Below are 19,100 nucleotides of genomic sequence, written 5' to 3' on the forward strand. Positions count from 1 at the left end.
CAACATAGACTACCAATCCCACATCAAACCCAAACCTATTAGGAGCAGAAGAGGGCACTCAACTCAATTTGAAATACTAACTACCAAGTCAGATGTGTACAGCAATTCATTTTACCCCCGCACAATTAAAGCATGGAATAATCTTAATCCTAACACAGTCATACAACCAAACCCAATTAAATTTAAGGCAGCTTTTCTTCTTCAAAAATCTCCTTCTTAAGCCTACCCTCCACCACTTCCAGTTTAAATTCCATGTGGAATATTTTGGAATATTAAGAACCAAGAACCAAGAGAGTGGAATATTCTGCCGCAAGACCTGCGCAGTATTTCTGACATTAATATTTTTAAAGATAGACTCAATCAAATCAATTTAGGGGATCTAGTCAAAAAAAGCTCACTTTACAATTTAACTCTCACGCCATTCACACTGACTGCGCGTTATAATAGCGACAGTGCCGGCTTGGAGACCCCGGGGTACAGGAGATCGAGGGTACGACCACCGCAGACTGGGAGACCAGAGGATACGGGCAGAAGAACAGAGAATGCAAACAGAGAAACCGAGGGGACCAGCTTGAAAGCCACCTCCAGTTTAAATTTCATGCGGAATATTTTGGAGGATCAAGAACCAAGAACAGCCGTCTGGCAGTGCTTGCGCAGTACCAAGCAGAAGCAGAAAAAACATTGTTGTTGTGGTGTTGTCATGACAATGTTTTTAAATCTCTCCGTCTACCCCGTCCCCACTACAACGTGAAACAATCGTATTCAAATTTACACACTCTGGAGAGTGTTTTCAAAAATCTCCGTTTTTGGGGGATGAAAACGCCGTTTCAGTGTGGATGGAAGGTCAAAACAAAAAGAAAAAGCTTTGTTTTCAAAATTCTCTGGCATAGTGTGGACATAGCCTTAGTGGCCTCCATCACTGGTCCCCTTTTTGCACAGTCACTCGGGTTTTGAGGATGGCCTGCTCTAGTTAGATTTACAGCTGTGCTATATTCTTTCCATTTCATGATGATTGACTTAACTGTACTCCAAGGGATATTCTGTGACTTGGAAATGTTCTTGTATCCACCTCCTGATTTGTGCTTTTCAATAACCTTTTCATGGAGTGGCTTGGAGTGTTCTTTTGTCTTCATGGTGTAGTTTTTACCAGGATTCTGACTCAGCAGCAGTTGGATCTTCTAACTACAGGTGTGTTTTTACTACAATCAATTGAAACACAGGTGATCTCCATTTAACTAATTATGTGACTTCTAAAACCATTTGGCTGCACCATCGATGATTTAGTGTGTCATATTAAAGGAGGGGAGATGAATACTTATGCAATCAATTATTTTGTGTTTTATGTTGGTAATTAAGAGTCTTTTTCTGTTGATCAGTGTCCAGAAAATCTGAATTAAATCCACTGTGATTCAATGTTGTAAAACAATAAAACATGAAAACTTCTGGGGTGGGTGGGGGGTGGGGTGAATATAATTGCAAAGAAAGCATGGCAGCACCTCTACTTCTTCAGGAGTCTGGAGATTCGACATGTCATCAAAAACCTTGGCAAACTTCTACAGATGTGTGGTGGGAAGTGTGCTGACTCGCTACATTGTGGCCTGGTATGAGGACACCATTGCCTTTGCACAGAAAATCCTACAATAGGTAGTGGATTTGGCCAAATACATCACAGGTAAAACCCTCCCAACCAATGAGCATATCTATGTGAAACACTGCTGTAGAAAAGGAGTATCTATCATCAAAGATTCTTACCACCGAGGCCATGCACTTTTCTGACTCCTGCCATCAGGTAGAAGGTACAAGAGCCTTAGGACTCGCACCACCAGGCTTAAGAACAGTTACTACCCCTCAACCATCAGGCTCTTGAACAAAAGGGGATAACTACACTCATTTAAGGACTCTGATCTTGTTATTTCATGTTCATTATTGCTATTTATTCCCTGTATTTGCATAGTTTATGATTTACAGTTCCTGATGTTTACAGTTTACAGATCCTGTTTACAGTTACTGTACTGTAGATTTGCGGTATACCCACAGAAAAAGAATCGCAGGGTTGTATGTGGTGACATGTATGTACTCTGATAATAAATTTTACTTCGAATTTTGAACTCCTCCCTTATTCTATCACTCACCTACACACTAGGGCAATTTACAGTGCCCAGTTAACCGACCAACCTGTACATCTTTGTGTTGTGGTAGGAATTGGAGCACTCAGAGGAAACCAACATGTTCACAAAGTAGAGCATGAAGTCTCCTCATGGTTAGCACCTGTGGTAAAGATTGAACTGAATTCTCTAGCACGGTGAAGCAGCAGCTCTGTTAGCTGTGCCACTGCAGTATTATTATGGTTACCTTGTAGACATAGGCAGAGACAGTACATTAGAGATTAAGGAAATGGGAGAAAAGTTAAACTTATATTTTATATCCTAGTGGAAATGGCAAAAATCTTTCCTGTAAGTTACATTGGCCAACAAATTTTTTTGAAAGTGTTGTTTCTTCAGAATTTTAGACTGCTTGAAGCTGAACGCAAATATAATTTCAGACTACTTGTATCACATAGGAATTTGGAGAAACAAGAAAGTAACTTTTATTGAATATAATGCATTTAATTGCATAACAGTGCTGACTCTTTGTGATAGTTCAACTAAGCTAATAATGTTTTATTGATGATTTTCATTTGTACTTAGTGTCAGAGGCTTCTCGCTTAAGTGTCGAACAATAATTATCCAGTGATGGATTCCAGTTGCCCTGATAATGTTTCTCCATGACCACAATGTCCTGGTGAAACCTTTCCCCGTGCTTGTCACTGACAGCACCAAGATTTGCAGGGAAGAATTCTAAATGGGAATGCAGAAAATGAATCTTCAGTGACATTGTATACTTAATGATTTTGTATGCTTTTGAAGCATGTTGTCAACCAGCTGAATGTAGTTTGGTGCTCTGCAGTTGCCACGAGAATTTTCAACAACATCCATGAATGCCTTCCATGTGATTTTCTCTGGTCCCACTACAAGTTCCTTGAATTGCCTATCATTGATGACCTGTTTGATTTGTAGACCAACCAAAATGCCTTCCTTAATCTCTTGGTATCTGTTATTCTGGAAAACATCTGTCTCAAATATCAAAATCCTTCAAGGAAATTAATAGCCTTTCTAAAACATGCCCTGCCATGCAACATCTGCCGTATCTCAGTATGTCCAGGTGTACTTGGACAAGACAGGATACTTTTCAGCTTACATTGTGGACAACATTTTAATTGACTTGAATTATGAATTTAAACAACAAATTTAGGTGATTTCAAAAATTGGTGCATGATTGGGAAACTTCATGGCAATTTTCATAATCAGCAGCCCAAAATCCATAAGAATTGTCCATAAGTATTCAGGAAGCAAAATCTTTGTAGTCCGGTGTCATAGAGGACAGGAGGTCTAGAGAGAAATGATACTGAAATCCAATAAATCATCCAGTAACCTGCATCTCAATATTTTGAAAGACTGTGGAGGCTCTGATGTGAGTACATTGGGTGTTAAAGGAATTGAAAGATATGGAGCTAGAACAAGAAAGTGGCATAGGGCAAAGGATGGGCCATGATCTTATTGAATAGTAATGTAGGCATAAGGGATTGACAGCCTGCTCTGTTAAATTCTGAAACTATGGAACTATGTGTCTCAGTGACATTGATCTTGACTTGCAAAATCCAGCCTATAGTTGAACCCACAGAAGGTTGCAAATTCTGCCAGAAACTATTTTGATAAAGTTTGATTTCTGTGGACTATCCTTTTTTTTGGGGGGGGTGGGGGTGGATGTAATTGAGATTGGATAGTGGTTCCCTTAAAAAACTCTCTATAGGATAAGATATGCAGCAGTTAGCCCTTCTATACCTTCTTCCTCACAGTTCCACTCTTGTACAGTACTGTGCAAAAATCTTAGGCACATGCAAGAAAATTCTGTACAGCGAAGATGCTTTCAAAAATGAAGTGAAAAGTTTCTAAATATCAAAGAAGTTACTATAAAGAGCAGTAATGAATGAAAACCTAAAACTCAATATTTGGTATGACTTTGCCTTTAAAACTGCATCAATTCTCTTAGGTACACTGTCATGCAGTTTTATAAGAAAATCGACTGCTAGGTTGTTCCAAGCATCTTGGAGAACATGCCACAGTTCTGTTGCAGACTTAGGCTGTCTTGCTTGCTTCTGTCTCTCTGGGTAATTCCAGACAGCCTTGATGATGTTGAGATCAGGGCTCTGTGGAGGCCATAGCATCTGACCCATTACAATTTGCCTATCGCCTGAAGAGGTCAACGGCAGATGCAATCTCAGTGGCTCTTTGCACGGTTTTGGACCACTTGGACAACACAAGTACCTAAGTCAGGATGCTGTTCATCGACTGTAGTTCAGCATTGATTACCATCATTCCCACAATCCTGATTGAGAAGTTACAGAACCTGGGCCTCTGTACCTCCCTCTGCAATTGGATCCTCAACTTCTTAACCGAAGACCACAATCTGTGTGGAATGGTGATAATATCTCCTCATTGCTGACGATCAACACTGGTGCACCTCAGGGGTGTGTGCTTACCCCACTGCTCTACTCTCTATATACCCATGACTCTGTGGCTAGGCATAGCTCAAATACCATCTATAAATTTGCTGATGATACAACCGTTGTTGGTAGAATCTCAGATGGTGACGAGAGGGCGTACAGGAACGAGATATGCCAACTAGTGGAGTGGTGTCGCAGCAACAACCTGGCACTCAGCGTCAGTAAGGCAAAAGAGCTGATTGTGGACTTCAGGAAGGGTAAGATGAAGGAACACATACCAATCCTCATACAGGGATCAGAATTGGAGAGAGTGAGCAGCCTCAAGTTCCTGGGTGTCAAGATCTCTGAGGACCTAACCTGGTCCCAACATATCAATGCAGTTATAAAGAAGGCAAGACAGTGATTATACTTCATTAGGGGTTTGAAGAGATTTGGTATGTCAACAAGTACACTCAAAAACTTCTATAGTTGTACTGTGGAGAGCATTCTGACAGGCTGCACAGGACTGAAAGAAGCTACAGAGGGTTGTAAATTTAGTCACCTCCATCTTGGGTACGAGCCCACAAAGTACTCAGGACACGTTCAAAGAGCGGTGTCTCAGAAAGGCAGCTTCCATTGTTAAGGATCTCCAGCACACAGGGCATGCCCTTTTCTCACTGTTACCAGCAGGTAGGAGGTACAGAAGCCTGAAGGCACACACTCAGTGATTCAGGAACAGCTTCTTCCCCTTTGCCATCTGATTCCTAAATGGACATTGAATCCATGAACACTATCTCACTTTTTAAAATATATATTTCTGTTTTTGCACAATTTTTAATCTATTCAATATACATATACTGTAATTAATTAATTTATTTTTTCCCTCCTATATTATGTATTGCATTGAACATACTGCTGCTGTTAACCAATTTTACGACACCTGCTGGTGATAATAAACCTGATTCTGATTCTGAAACAATATAAAAAAATCTAGGGTGCGTAAGACTTTTGCAGAGTACTGTACAGTATGTAATCCCTCTGGTTCCTGCAGTCCATTTCCATGCTTTGAAATAAAGTTACCAGGGAACTACGCAAATGTTCAGTATAGAGTTCCAAGGTTCTGAACTGACATTGAAAAACCAGTGATGATTGGTAATAGATCTTAGAATGAGCATCCAGGTTGCAAATTGAGCTGAAACAGAGTGCAGAAAAGAGTTGCTCTTTTACATTTTGTAGCAAGCAGCATTAATAAAACTTGTTTTGTGAGTGGCCAACAGCTGGTAAGCTTTGACAAAGGTCACTGATTGCCCTCAGCAATGCTTAAAAATGAGGATTAACATCTTTTGGCTGCACATTCATTGTTGGAAACATCAACTCATACTGCGAAGTGCCTGGTTGAATTAGCAATATGATTGAATTCTTAGGCCAATGAGTAATCATTGGCAATCTTGTCTCATTCCTGTTTTGTCAGTGTGTGTGTTCATATCTCGACACAGATGTTGAAATAATTAGTAAATAGCCACGTACTCTGTACTTTCCAGTCACGTCATGAGGGCCACATGAGGCACTCTGAGAATCAGTATCAGATGTGTACTTTTTTTCCTCTCCTTAAACTTAACAGATAATCATAGCCCACCCCGTATCCTCCTGAAAACAAAGTTTGTGCCTCTGATTACATTAAGATCTTATAATGTACGCTAAAGGAAACTGAAGAAACATTCATACTGGTGGTATTTGTTGGAAGTTGGAAGTATAGCTGTAAATACTAAACTGAAATCAAAAGAACCAGAGATGTGTTCAAGTCCCACAATAGCAGTCAAGGAATTTAAATTCAGTTCATTAAACAAAATCTGAATTTCAAAAGTAAGTCAATGTCTGTAATAGTAATTATAAAGCTGTTGCACTACTATAAAAACCCATCTGGTTCACTGATCCACTTGGGAGAGGAATTTGGTGAACCTTGCCCTGTCTAGCCCATATGTGTTCCACACCCAATGTGGTTGACTCTTACTATAACTGCCAGCCAAAATCAGCCAGCAGAACATTTCATTAGAGTGCAGTTAGGAAGAATAATAAATGCAGGCCATAAAAGGTTAAAAATAAAACCAGATTACTATATATATTATTAATATATTACTATATATTACTATAGTCCTGACGAAGGGTCTCGGCCTGAAACGTCGACTGCGCCTCTTCCTATAGATGCTGCTTGGCCTGCTGCGTTCACCAGCAACTTTGATGTATGTTGCCAGATTACTATATACTTGCTTGTGGATAGAAATTGGATTAACATACATGAATTTGAACAGAAACCTATAATGTCTAGATTGGGATGAATTTCTTTAAATAGTGTCATAGTCATACTGCACAGAAACAGGCCCTTTGGCCCATCTAGTCCCCGCTGAACTATTATTCTGCCTAGTCCCATCGACCTGCACCGGACCATAGCCCTCCATACCCCTCTCATCCACGTACCACTCCAAACTTCTCTTAGATGTTGAAATCAAATCTGCATCAAGCACTTCTGCTGGCAGCTCATTCTACATACTCATCACCCTCTGAGTGAAGAAGTTCCCCCTAATGTTCCCCTTAAAACATTTTACCTTTTACCCTTAACCCATGACCTCAAGATCTGGTCTCACCTTATGTCAATGGGAAAAGCCTGCTTGCAGTTACCCTGTCTTTATCCCTCATAATTTTGTATACCTCATTCTCCTGTGTTCTAGTGAATAAAGTCCTCACCTGTTCAACCTTTTCTTATAACTCAGGTCCTCTAGGCAACATTCTTGTAAATTTTCTCTGCATTCTTTCAATCTTAGGTGTCTTGGCCTGAAACACCGACTGTATATTCATTTTGATAGATTCTGCCTGACTTGCTGAGTTCCTTTAGCATTTTGTGTGTGTTGTTAGTGATATATTTCCTGTAGGTACAGTTGGTGACCAGAACTGGATGCAATACTCCCAAGTTAGGGCTCACCAACGCCTTATACCACTTCAACATAACATCCTAACTCCTGTACTCAGTGCTTACACTTATGATAGACAATGTGCCAAAAACTCTGTTTACAACCCTATCTACAACACTTTCAAGGAATTAAGATCTGTATGCCCAGATCCCTCTGTTCTACTGCACTCCTCAGTGCCCTACCTCTCAATGTATAAGTCCTACCCTGATTTGTCCTTCTAAAGTGCAATACTTCTCATTTGTCTGCATTGAATTCCATCTGCCATTTTTAAGCCCATTTTTCCAGCTGGTCCAGATCCTGCTGCAACTTTGATAGTCTTCCTCACCGTCCTCAAATCTCATTGTCATCTGCAAATTTGCTGATTCAGTTTACCATATTCTCATCCAGATCACTGATAGAGATGACAAACAACAATGGACTCTGCACTGATCCCCGCAACACACTACTACTCACGGGCCTCCAGTCAGAGAGGCAACCAATGTCCAATCCAATTTACTACCTCATCCTGAATGCCTAGTGACTGAACTTCTTGACTTCCCATGTGGGATCTTGTCAGATGTTTGCAGTTATTCCTGTCCTGTCTTGTATTCTCATTTCCCAAGCCATCTTGCAACTAACATATTGTAAATGGCTATTTAATTTGTCTAAAGCAAGACTTAACAATAATTTTCATAAAACTTTTTGATAGTCTATCAAATCTGATCACCTATTTTAGAATGTTCTTTTAATATGATTAATTATTGTCCTGTCCTGTCATGTAACACAATGAAGAAGAAGAAAAAAGGCCTTAACTCCGAGTGGAGTCATCAGGACGCTGTCGTGACGGTGCTTTTTTAGCATGCTTTCTTATTTTTATGAGGCCGAGTTGCTAGCTCGACGCTCAACCCAGCACAGATGGAAAGCGTGCAAGGGAGCCAGCTAGATTCGAACTTGGGAGCCTTCGCTCCGAAGTCCGGGGCTGATGCCACTACACCACCAGCCAGCTATGTAACACAATACTAGCACTAAAATGGACACACTGGAATCCAGAGCTGAGTTCCTCCAGCAGTTTGTATTTTGCTTCGTTTGTTCATTATGTGCCGTGTCTCGATTGTGGTTTTTTTATGACAATTATTGTTCTTTACAAATTTTTCTACAGAGGTGGTTTATCATTGCTGCCTTCTAGGCAGTGTCTTTACAAGACGGGTGAGCCCAGCCATTATCAGTATTCTTCAGAGATTGTCTGCCTAGCATCAGTGGTCACATAACCAGGACTTGTTATATGCACCAGCTGCTCATATGAACTTCCACCACCAGCTCCCACGGTTTCAGTGACCCTGATTATGGGGCTAAGCAGGTGCTACACCTTACCCAAAGGTGACCTGCAGGCTAGTGGATGGAAGGAGAGCCTTACACCTCCTTTGGTAGAGACATATCTCCACCCTGCCACCCCTTGTTTCTTATACCTGATCTAAAATGGCTGTTGATCATTGATTCTTGGACATAACATTCTTAAAAAAAACATGCATTCTGTTACTTTTGTAAATTTGGTATTGTGAGTACACATGATGATTAAATCCTTTTATTCCCTCAGTATGATTGCATTGCCATTATTGAACATTTGTCTAATCCAATCAATTTTAGATGATTGAAAAATCTTTTTGATTGGTGCTAAATTTACAACTGCCTTTATTCCAAAAAATTGTCTTATAATATTTAGTGTTCTCTAAAAGAGAGCTGATCAAGTGGGTTTTTAAGTGGTATTTATTGTAATGTTAACACAAACAATAGTGTGACATATTTCAAGGCAGGACAAGATGAGGGTTCTTAGTACTCATGATCTACAGAGACAACATACGTATATAGAACACAGAACAGTGAGGCACAGGAACAGACCCTTTGGCCCACAATATATGTGCTGACTGTGATGCCAAGTTAAATTGCTTATCCGCCTGCATGTGGTTTCTCTCTCTCTATTCCCTGCCTGTTCATATATCTGTTTAAATGCTTCTTAGACACCTTCCAAGAAACCTTAACACATGGATGTGATGGTAATTATGATCTTTTATTGAATGTCTTCACCATTAGTTTTAATAAGGCTTGTGGTTGGGATAAATCAATTTAGAATATCATGGTTTATAAATTCTGTTTTTTAGACGCGTGAAAGTGGGAGTCTGTCCCAGTGGCATTTACTCATTGTTGCCATGACAACGGGTGACTGCTGTCATCTCCCTGGTTCTCTCTGTGATTGTGCTGCCAGTGCTGCCTTTTCTAAGACGGTAGCAACAGCTGATGTGGGTCGGCCTCAGTACATCACGCAAGTGACAGCAAAAAATGGCCGTCTCCTGTCAACTGTGGTGAAGGCTCTAAGTACACAAAGGTAAGTGAACGTGCGCCGCCAAAAAATGGGAATACATTTCTCTCTATTTGTTCTTGCCATTTCACAGTACGACAGAACAGAAGTGTTATGTTTAGCAGCTTTATAGGTAAATTAACTTTTTCTGTCTGGAACTTCTTTCTGTGCAGTTTACCTGGAGACCAAATTAACATGTTGGCTTGAGATCTTCTTTGCAAACCAGGGTCAACTATGTCATAGAAACAAAAAATGCTAGACATCCTCAGCAAATCATGCAGCACCTGTGGCACAGAGTTGGGTTTCAAATTGGAGACCCTTCTTCAGAAATGGGGGAGGAATTTTTAAATAAGTTTTTTAGATACAAGAACATGAGAAAATGGGAGCAGGAGTAGGCCATCAGGCCCCTCAAGATTGTCTCACATTCAAAATGATCATCATGGATCTATGCTGGTCTCAATTCCTTACAGAGAACCTGGGTAAAGGATTAAAAGTAAAAAGGGAATTTCTGTGATTGGGTGGGGCTAGGATTGCAGTTAGGATGAATTTCAATGGGAGAGAGGGTGACAAAGAAATGTAGTGTGTTGTGAGTAGCAGGTCAGCAGGTGTTAATGAAGAGAGGTAAAAATTTAATAGATGAACTGAATTGAATTGACTTTATTACCTACATCCTTCACATACATGAGAAGTAAAAATCTTTACGTTACGTCTCCATCTAAATGTGCAATGTGCAATTTATAGTAATTTGTAATAAATAGTATGTACAACAGGACTGTCAATATAGCATAGAAATACAATTGTATCAGTGTGAATTAATCAGTCTGAAGAAGCTGTCCCGGAGCTTGTTGATCTTGGTTTTTATGCTGCGGTACTGTTTCCCGGATGGTAGCAGCTGGAACAGTTTGTGGTTGGGGTGACTCAGGTCCCCAGTGATCCTTCAGGCCCTTTTCTCACACCTGTCTTTGTAAATGTCCTGAATAGTGGGAAGTTCACATCTACAGATGAGCTGGGCTGTCCACAGCACTGTCTGCAGAGTCCTGCGATTGAAGGAAGTACAGTTCCCAGTGATGCAGCTAGTCAGGATGCTCTCAATTGTGCCCCTGTAGAAAGTTCTTAGAATTTGGGGACCCATACCAAACTTCTTCAACCGTCTGAGATGTGCTTTTTTCACCACACAGCCAGTATGTACAGACCATGTGAGATCCTCAGTGATGTGTATGCCGAGGATCTTAAAGCTGTTCATCCTCTCAGCCCTAGATCCATTGATGCCAATAAGGATTAGCCTGTCTCCATTCCTTCTGTAGTCCACAACCAACTCCTTTGTTTTTGTGACATTGAGGGAAAGGTTCTTTTCTTGACACCACTGTGTCAGAGTGATGACTTCTTCTCTGTAGGCTGCCTCATTATTATTTGAGATTAGACTAATCAATGTAGTATTGTCAGCAAATTTAATCAGCAGATTAGAACTGTGGGTGGTGACACAGTCATGGGTATACAGAGAGTAAAGGAGGGGGCTTAGAACACAGCCCTGAGGGGCACCTGTTTTGAGGGTCAGAGGGGCAGAGGTGAGGGAGTGCACTCTTGCCACCTGCCAGCAATCTGACTGGAAGTCCAGGATCCAGCTGCACAAGGAAGGGTGAAGGCCAAGGTGTCTGAGGTTCTTGTCGAGTCTGGAGGGAATTCTGGTGTTGAATGTTGAACTGTAGTCCAAAAACAGTATTCTCACATAAGCATCCTTCTTCTCCAGATGTGTAAGGCTGGTGTGTAGAGCTGTGGCTATTGCGTCATCTGTCAATCGGTTGTGTTAGTAGGTGAATTGTAGGGGGTCCAGTGTGGGTGGCAGCATGCTGCAGATGTAGTCCTTGATCAGCCTCTCAAAGCATTTGCTTATTATTGAGGTGAGTGCGACGGACCCCATCGTTCAGACATGTTACCTTGGTCTTTTTAGGTACAGAGGATGAGTTCAGATCAGATAAATGGCTACTCTTTGCATGCAGTTTCTGTGGGAATCATCAGATATTCCCATTTAGGACTACTACAGCTTAAATCTGTAGTCACAGCCACGGGTATTTCAGTAAGCAGCATCATTTTAAGACGTTTTAAAAAATCTATCAATATTCAAAATCGATGGATCCCGGACTGCAGACTCAGGTCGCGAATGCAGTTCCCCCTTTTTAAAAAAAAACGAAGTGGGGACAGCGCGCTGGACATGATTGAAACACTGAGGCCTGAGACCTCCACTTCTAGCTATCCTGCTCTCAAATGTACAGCCTGTGGAAAATAAAACTGAAGATCTCAGAGTAAGATTACTATAGCAGAGGGACATTAGGAACTGTTGTGTACTTTGCTTTACAGAATCATGGCTTTCCCCTGCCATTTTGGATGCAGCACTGCACCCCAATGGCTTCACCTTTCTCCCCAAAGACAGGACAGCTCAGTCTTTTAAAAGTAGAGGAGCTCAAGTATGCTTTACATTTAACTCATTGTGGTACACAGACATGGCGGTTCTGTCTTAGTCCTGCTCATCTGACCTGGAGCATCTAACAATTAAATGTTACTGTTTTTATCTGCCAAGAGATTTTCTGCCATCATCCTGGTAGCAGTGTACATTCCACCTCAGTTTTCTTCCATCATAATGGTAGCAGTGTACATTCCACTTCAGGCAATGTCAGTCAGGCACTGGAGGAGCTGAGCACAGTAATCTGCAGGCATGAAACAGTGTATCCTGATGCCTTCCCTATCATTGCAGAGGATTTCAACAAGGTTAGCTTGAAGAAGTCTCTGAACAATTACCACCAACGTATCACCAATGGAACCGGAGGAGTCAACACACTTGACCACTGTTACACCACAGTCAAGAATGCTTACCGTGCCGTCCCACACCCACACTTTGGAAAGTCTGATTGCCTGGCTGTACTTTTATTCCCAGCATAAAGGCAGAGATAGTAGCACCAGTGATGAGGACCAAGAAGGTATGATCAAGGGAGACAGAGGAGTGCTTACAGGACTGCTTTGAGTTGGTGGACTGGACAATATTCAGGGATTCATCTTCGAATCTGAATGAACATGCCACAGTTGTCACCAACTTCATCAAGACCTGTGTGGGTGAGTATGTGGCTTTGAGAACATACCAGACATACCCAAGCCAAAAGCCACAGATGAAACAGGAGATTTGTAATCTGCTGAGGGTCAGATCTGTGGTATTCATGACTAGTGATCCAGAACTATACAAGATGACCAGATACAACCTACAGAAGGCTATTTTAAGAGCAAAAAAAATTCTGATTGAGGTTAGAAACAGAATTGGATGCACATCAACTCTAGCAGGGGTCGCAGGTCATTACTTCCTACAAAGCAAAACCTAACATTGTGAATGGTTGTGATGCTTCACTCCCGGATAAGATCAACACCTTTTAGGAACACTTCGAAAGGGAGAATAAAACTACACAGGTGCGAATCCCTACAGCATGTAGTGACTCTGTGATCTCTATCTTGAAGGCTGACGTCAGAATGTCTTTCAAGATGGTGAACCCTCACAAGGTGTCAGGTCCTGATGGTTTACCTGGTAGCACTCTGAAAACCTGTGCTAACTAACCAGTGGGAGTGTTCAAGGACATCTTTAATCTCTCACTGCTGCAGTCAGGGGTTCCCACATACTTCAAAAGAGCAACAATCATTCCAAAGCCCAAGAAGAGCAGGGTGAGCTGTCTCAATTACTGTTGCCCAGTGGCACTTACATCTACTGTAATGATGTGTTTTGAGGGGTTGGTCATGGCTAGAATCAACTACTGCATAAGCAAGGACATGGACCTGCTGCAACTTGCTTCACCACAATAGGTGAATGAAATCTCAATGGCTCTCCATTCTGCCTTGGATCTGGACAAGAGTAATACTTAGGTACATCAGGCTGCTGTTTATTGATTACTGCTCAACACAATTATACCCTTAGCTCTAGTCAAAAAGCTCCAAAACCAGAGCCTTGTACCTCCCTTTGCAACTGGATTGTTGACTTCCCCACTGGGAGACCACAGTCTGTGCAGATTGGAAATGGCATATCCTCCTTGTGCAACACTGGTACACCTCAAGGATGCCTGCTTAGCCCACTGCTCTACTCTTTCTACACCCACGACTGTATAGCTAGTCACAGCTCAAACACCATCTATAAATTTGCCAATGACACATCTACTGTTGGCAGAATTTCAGATGGTGACGAGGAGGCATACAAGAGTGAGATAGATCAGCTGGTTGAGTGCTGTCACAACCTTGTTGTGACAGCACTCAACCTTGCTGGTGTCAGTAAGGCCAAGGAATGAATTGTGGACTCCAGGAAAGGGAAGTTAAAGGTACATACATCAGTCCTTATTGAGGGATCAGCAGTGGAAAGAGTGAACAGTTTCAAGTTCCTGGGTGTCAACATCTCTGAAGATCTATCATGGGCCCAACATATTGATGCAATTACAAAGAAGGCATGACAGCTTCTATATTTTAGTAGGAGTTTGAGGAGATTTGATATGTCACCAAAGACGCTCGCAAATTTCTGCAGGTGTGCTGTGGAGAGCATTCTAATGGGTTGCATCTCGGTCTGGTATGGATGAGCCATTGCACAGCATTGGAAAAAGCTGCAGAAATTTGTAAGCTCAGCCAGCTCCATCATGGGCACTAGCCTGCCCAGCATTGAGGAGACCTTCAAAAGGCAATGCCTCAAAAAGGCAGCATCCATTAATAAGGACCCCGATTACCCAGGACAGCCTTCTTCTCATTGCTATTATTTAGGAGGAGATGCAGCAGCCTAGAGACGCATACTCAGCATTTCAGGAACAGCTTCTCCTTCGCATCAGATTTCTGAATGGACAATGAGTCCATGAACACTACCTCACTATTTTTCCCTCTCTTTTTGCACTACTTATTTAATTTAATTTTGAAAAATATTGTAATTTATGTTTTATTATTATGTATTTCACTGTACTGGTGCCATAAAACAACAAATCTCATGGCATATGCTAGTGATATTAAACCTGATTCTGATTCTTTAAGCCTCTTGTGGGCCTCGTTCTAGCAGTACCAGTGGTTCACAGATAGATCAGAATGACAGTGGGCTGGAAAATGAAAGAGCTTAGGATTGCCTAAACAGACTGAATGCAGGTGCAGCATAAAATAGATATCCAACAGTATTTGGTTCCTATAATCTAGAGGAAATCACAAGGCAGTACTCTGGATTGGTAGATTTGCTAATGAATTGCTACCTCATTTGACAAGACGACTTGGGTTCCTGGATGGTGAAAAAAGAAAAAAACAAAATAACAGGTGTTACATCTTCTGTGGTTGCGTGAGGAAATCCCACTGGACAGTGAGTGGTTAATGAGGACGTATGATAGAGTGAATTTGAGAGTGGCAAAGGGAATGGAGTTTTTGAGATGCCAAAATAGGAGGGGGAAGCAGATTGTCTGGTGGTGGAATCTTGCTAGAGCTGACAGATATGGAAAAGGATGGTCTGTTGAATGCTGAAGCTGCTGAAAGGTGAGGACTAGAGGTCAGGAAGATAGAGGATGAGAGCTGAAACGTGTGAAATAGATAAAATGAGACCAAGGACTCCATACTTCCCTCTGTGGCTAAGGGGAAGTCATAGTCTGGGAGAAAGAAAGACATTACAAAGAGGCCTGTGTGAAAAGTCTCATTGCAGCAAATACAGTGAAGATAGTGGAAGTGGGGAAAAAGGAATGGAATCCTTACAGGAAGCACAATAGGAGGATGCTTAGCCACGATAGTTTGGAAGTCTAGGAGCAAAGCAACTTCGCATTCTGATGGCGAGATTGTATCTTTTGTAATTGGACTATGAGTTGGTTTGTTGATGAGGTAAACTCGTGCTTTAGTTGTTGGAAAGCCTACTGTGCTTGTAGAGGTTTATGAGGGCAGAACTCATGGTTATCTTCATACTTATGCAGCCGACTTTTGGCAGGACTCATCAAAAGCATATCCCACAGAGATTTCAGCAGCATAATGAGGAATCATGCAACTCCCAAGGAGGAAGAATAGTCCTGGAAAAACACAAATTATGGCCATTTTCATTTTCTGGTGGAGCTGTCAGCTAAGGTCCAGATATTTAATCTCCTGAAAGATACAGATATTTGAATTCATAACATCCTTTATGGTCTAGTCTCAAGTATTGAGAAAGAAGTCGAGGCATTTCAAGAACATGTTGAGAGAACTATCTCAACTTCTGCCTCATTTTCTGACCTCCGCATTGAAGATTGGAATACAATCAGAATTTCCAAACCCCTTACATTATTAACTGATTTTTCTAGGTATGTACATTTTATCTACATTGATCAATTGTAACAGGATTTGATTTGGGAAAGGTGTGGAGAGGAGGGGGAGATCGATTTTTTTTCTCCACAGGATGGTGGGTCTGTAGTGGAATATCAGAGAAGAGAGTTGGCTTGTGTCACTTGGGATCTTTTCTGGTTTTGCACTGAAACTTTGGAAAGGTAGCTAGATAGAGGAATGTATAATCATGCTAGTGCATTTTAACTTTCATATTTTTTTAACAACAACTACAGCTAGAGGAGCAATGATCAACATATGAAAGAAATTCCGTAATATTCTTTTAAATAAATGTTTTATGGATACATATTGATTGATCTGAATGGTTTCTGCTCATGAGCTCTTACTTAGTTTCCATCAGTTTCTACTGCAGATGCTGAAAATCCAGAGACCCTTTATCAGGATGAAGGTTTTTATCACCAGGAGTCTGATGAAGGGTCGCAACCTGAAACATCGACTGTTTATTCCTCTCCATAGAGGCTGCAAGACCTGTTGAGTTCCTCCAGCATTTTGTGTATTGCCACAACCTTGATTTTTTTTCTCTTAGCAAGGCTAAATGTGGGATTAAATTTCTTTTAGTCATTGCAAAATCCATTTGTATTTTACATAAAATATTGCACAGTGTTTTCCTGATCCAGTTAAAAAGCTCCAAAGAGATAGCATTAAAATGTATTTTATAGGAGAAGGGCTTAGGGATGGACTTTCAGAGTTAAGAGTACAGTCACCCGACGAAGGAATAGAGAGAATTGTAGGTTATACAGAGATCGGAACTGCAAGGGTAAAGAAATCTTAAGAAATAGCTGGAGGTCCTGGTGAGATTTGGAGACAGGTTTTAAAATCCTCCAGTTTTACAATCAATACCTCTAATTTATTTTAATATTTTGTTGTGTAGTACCAAAATTAATTCCAGACTTTGTTGTGAACAGCTATAGAAAGTGAAATTTATCATTTTTAATTCTTTTTTTTTGACTAAAAATGACCAAAATTTGAACACAGCTGAATTTATTATACAATTACAGCTGTAAACATTCCCGCTTGGCAAGCACTCTGGATGCATTTTGCAGTTGGCTAGTGGGTGTTTTTTTCATACTAAATTGTATTGTTTTACTTCAGGAAGATGTGATGCTTTTCTTATGGTTTGCACAGACTTGCTACAAATTGGGCTGAAATTTGAATGCTGTGGGATCTAACCTTTACATTTGCACTCGAATTTAGAAGCTGCATTCATTCATAACAAAAGATGCCACCAATATTTTAATTGTGGTAGTACAGGGAAGACCACATTGAATGTAATTAACCAGTAAAGCAATATCTTTAAAAGCTAAAAATCTGGAAAAACTCAACAGGTCAGGCAGCATCTATGGAAAGAGAAACAGTGAACAATCAAAACCAGGACTCTTCATCAGCAATGAGAAAGAAAACACACTAGCTTTAGGCATCAGAAAAGGGTGGGGAAGGATTTGGAAAGAACAAAATCTGGTGTCTCACTTCATGCTGGTCCTTTCAGATTTTATTGTAACTTTTAAAGGGGCGTTTATATGAGAAATGATACATTTTGATATTCTGTCAAATATTTGTTTCTTGCCTTTTGCTGACCAAGTTTGTCCTTGTCAATATCTCGCATGGACGGGAATAAAGACATTGTAATTTAGTGGAGAATGTTAAGTGTACTTGTGAAGTTTAGGCAGTTAATAAACCTTTTCAGAACATAAGATTATGTTACAGCTTAGAACACTTAGCTTGGAACTTCATTTCATAAAATTGGTTAGGTAGATACTGTATTTGGTTCTGTCTACTGCATACTTTGCAATAGAAAGCAACACGCTTTTTAAAAAGCATGTCATAGTAAAATATATTTGTTTGTTTCCAGTGATGGACCAATCTGCCGGATATGTCATGAAGGCAACAACCTGGAAATTTTGCTTTCACCTTGTGGTTGCACTGGAACACTTGGAGCAGTTCACAAAACCTGCCTAGAGCGATGGCTTTCATCTTCTAATACCAGCTTCTGTGAACTATGCCAGACTGAGTTTCTGGTTGAGCGAAAGCCTAGACCTTTGAGGGAGGTAGGTTTAGGATAACGATGATCTGGTTCATTATTGTACCAGTATTTGAAATTTATGTCTCAATTCTTTTTTACTGGTTTTACTGTACATTCAAATTTGATGATAAATTTCACCTCTGAGAGATTTTTATGAAGTTTATCAGGCTTTAAAGACTAAACAAAATTAATGCTAACATGCATGACAGTGGTTTGGCACTTCCCCACTTATTGACGAGATCACCAAGGCTACAACAAACCTACTTAAGCTGGAGGAATTTGTGTAACCACATCACACCAATTTATATCCTTTGAGTTGAAGCCAAATTGTTGCATGGTATTTCATGAGTAGGTAGAAATTCATTCTTCTCCGCTCATTTTAAGGTCTGAAATTTTTATTATTAAGCTCTCTTGAACCGCAAATCTTGAATTACGGAGATAATAACAATTCAGTTTTTTGGACATGACACCAATGTTAGAAGAAATTGTGCTGATTGAAAGCTATCAATAATTCAATTTGTGGCATATTTTATGACAGGTTTATTTAGCTTTTTACCTGTGACTAAATCATGAACTCAAACCACAGATTTATGCTTTTCTTTAAGTTTTTTTGCCATCTACCCTATTATTACAGATCAGGAATCTTGCATGTGACTTGTACATATTTGGTAGGTAATGAAGCTCTTCTGTTTTCCAGTGGCTGAGAGATCCAGGTCCAAGGAATGAGAAGAGGACATTGTTTTGTGACATGATTTGCTTTCTTTTCATCACTCCATTAGCAGCAATCTCTGGCTGGCTTTGTTTGCGAGGGGCACAGGATCATCTACAATTCAACAGCCGTCTAGAAGCAGTTGGACTTATTGCACTCACTGTGGCACTTTTTACCATCTATGTCCTATGGACACTGGTAAGTAGGAG

The 19,100-nt window shown here is 40.6% G+C and overlaps 1 protein-coding gene across 4 annotated transcripts in view; it reads left to right on the forward strand.

The window, feature by feature from the left end:
- Window positions 1-19,100, forward strand: part of LOC134337276 (E3 ubiquitin-protein ligase MARCHF2-like) — a 91,643-nt gene that overhangs the window by 51,771 nt on the left and 20,772 nt on the right. For all 4 annotated transcript variants that reach the window (XM_063032144.1, XM_063032147.1, XM_063032146.1 and 1 more), the window contains 3 exons: window positions 9,624-9,847; window positions 18,012-18,207; window positions 18,880-19,089. In XM_063032144.1, the coding sequence (XP_062888214.1) occupies window positions 9,672-9,847; window positions 18,012-18,207; window positions 18,880-19,089 (582 nt within the window). In that variant the 5' untranslated portion in view covers window positions 9,624-9,671. The remainder of the gene's footprint in view (window positions 1-9,623; window positions 9,848-18,011; window positions 18,208-18,879; window positions 19,090-19,100) is intronic.

Source organism: Mobula hypostoma, chromosome 24, assembly GCF_963921235.1.
Source record: "Mobula hypostoma chromosome 24, sMobHyp1.1, whole genome shotgun sequence".
NCBI lineage: Eukaryota > Metazoa > Chordata > Chondrichthyes > Myliobatiformes > Myliobatidae > Mobula > Mobula hypostoma.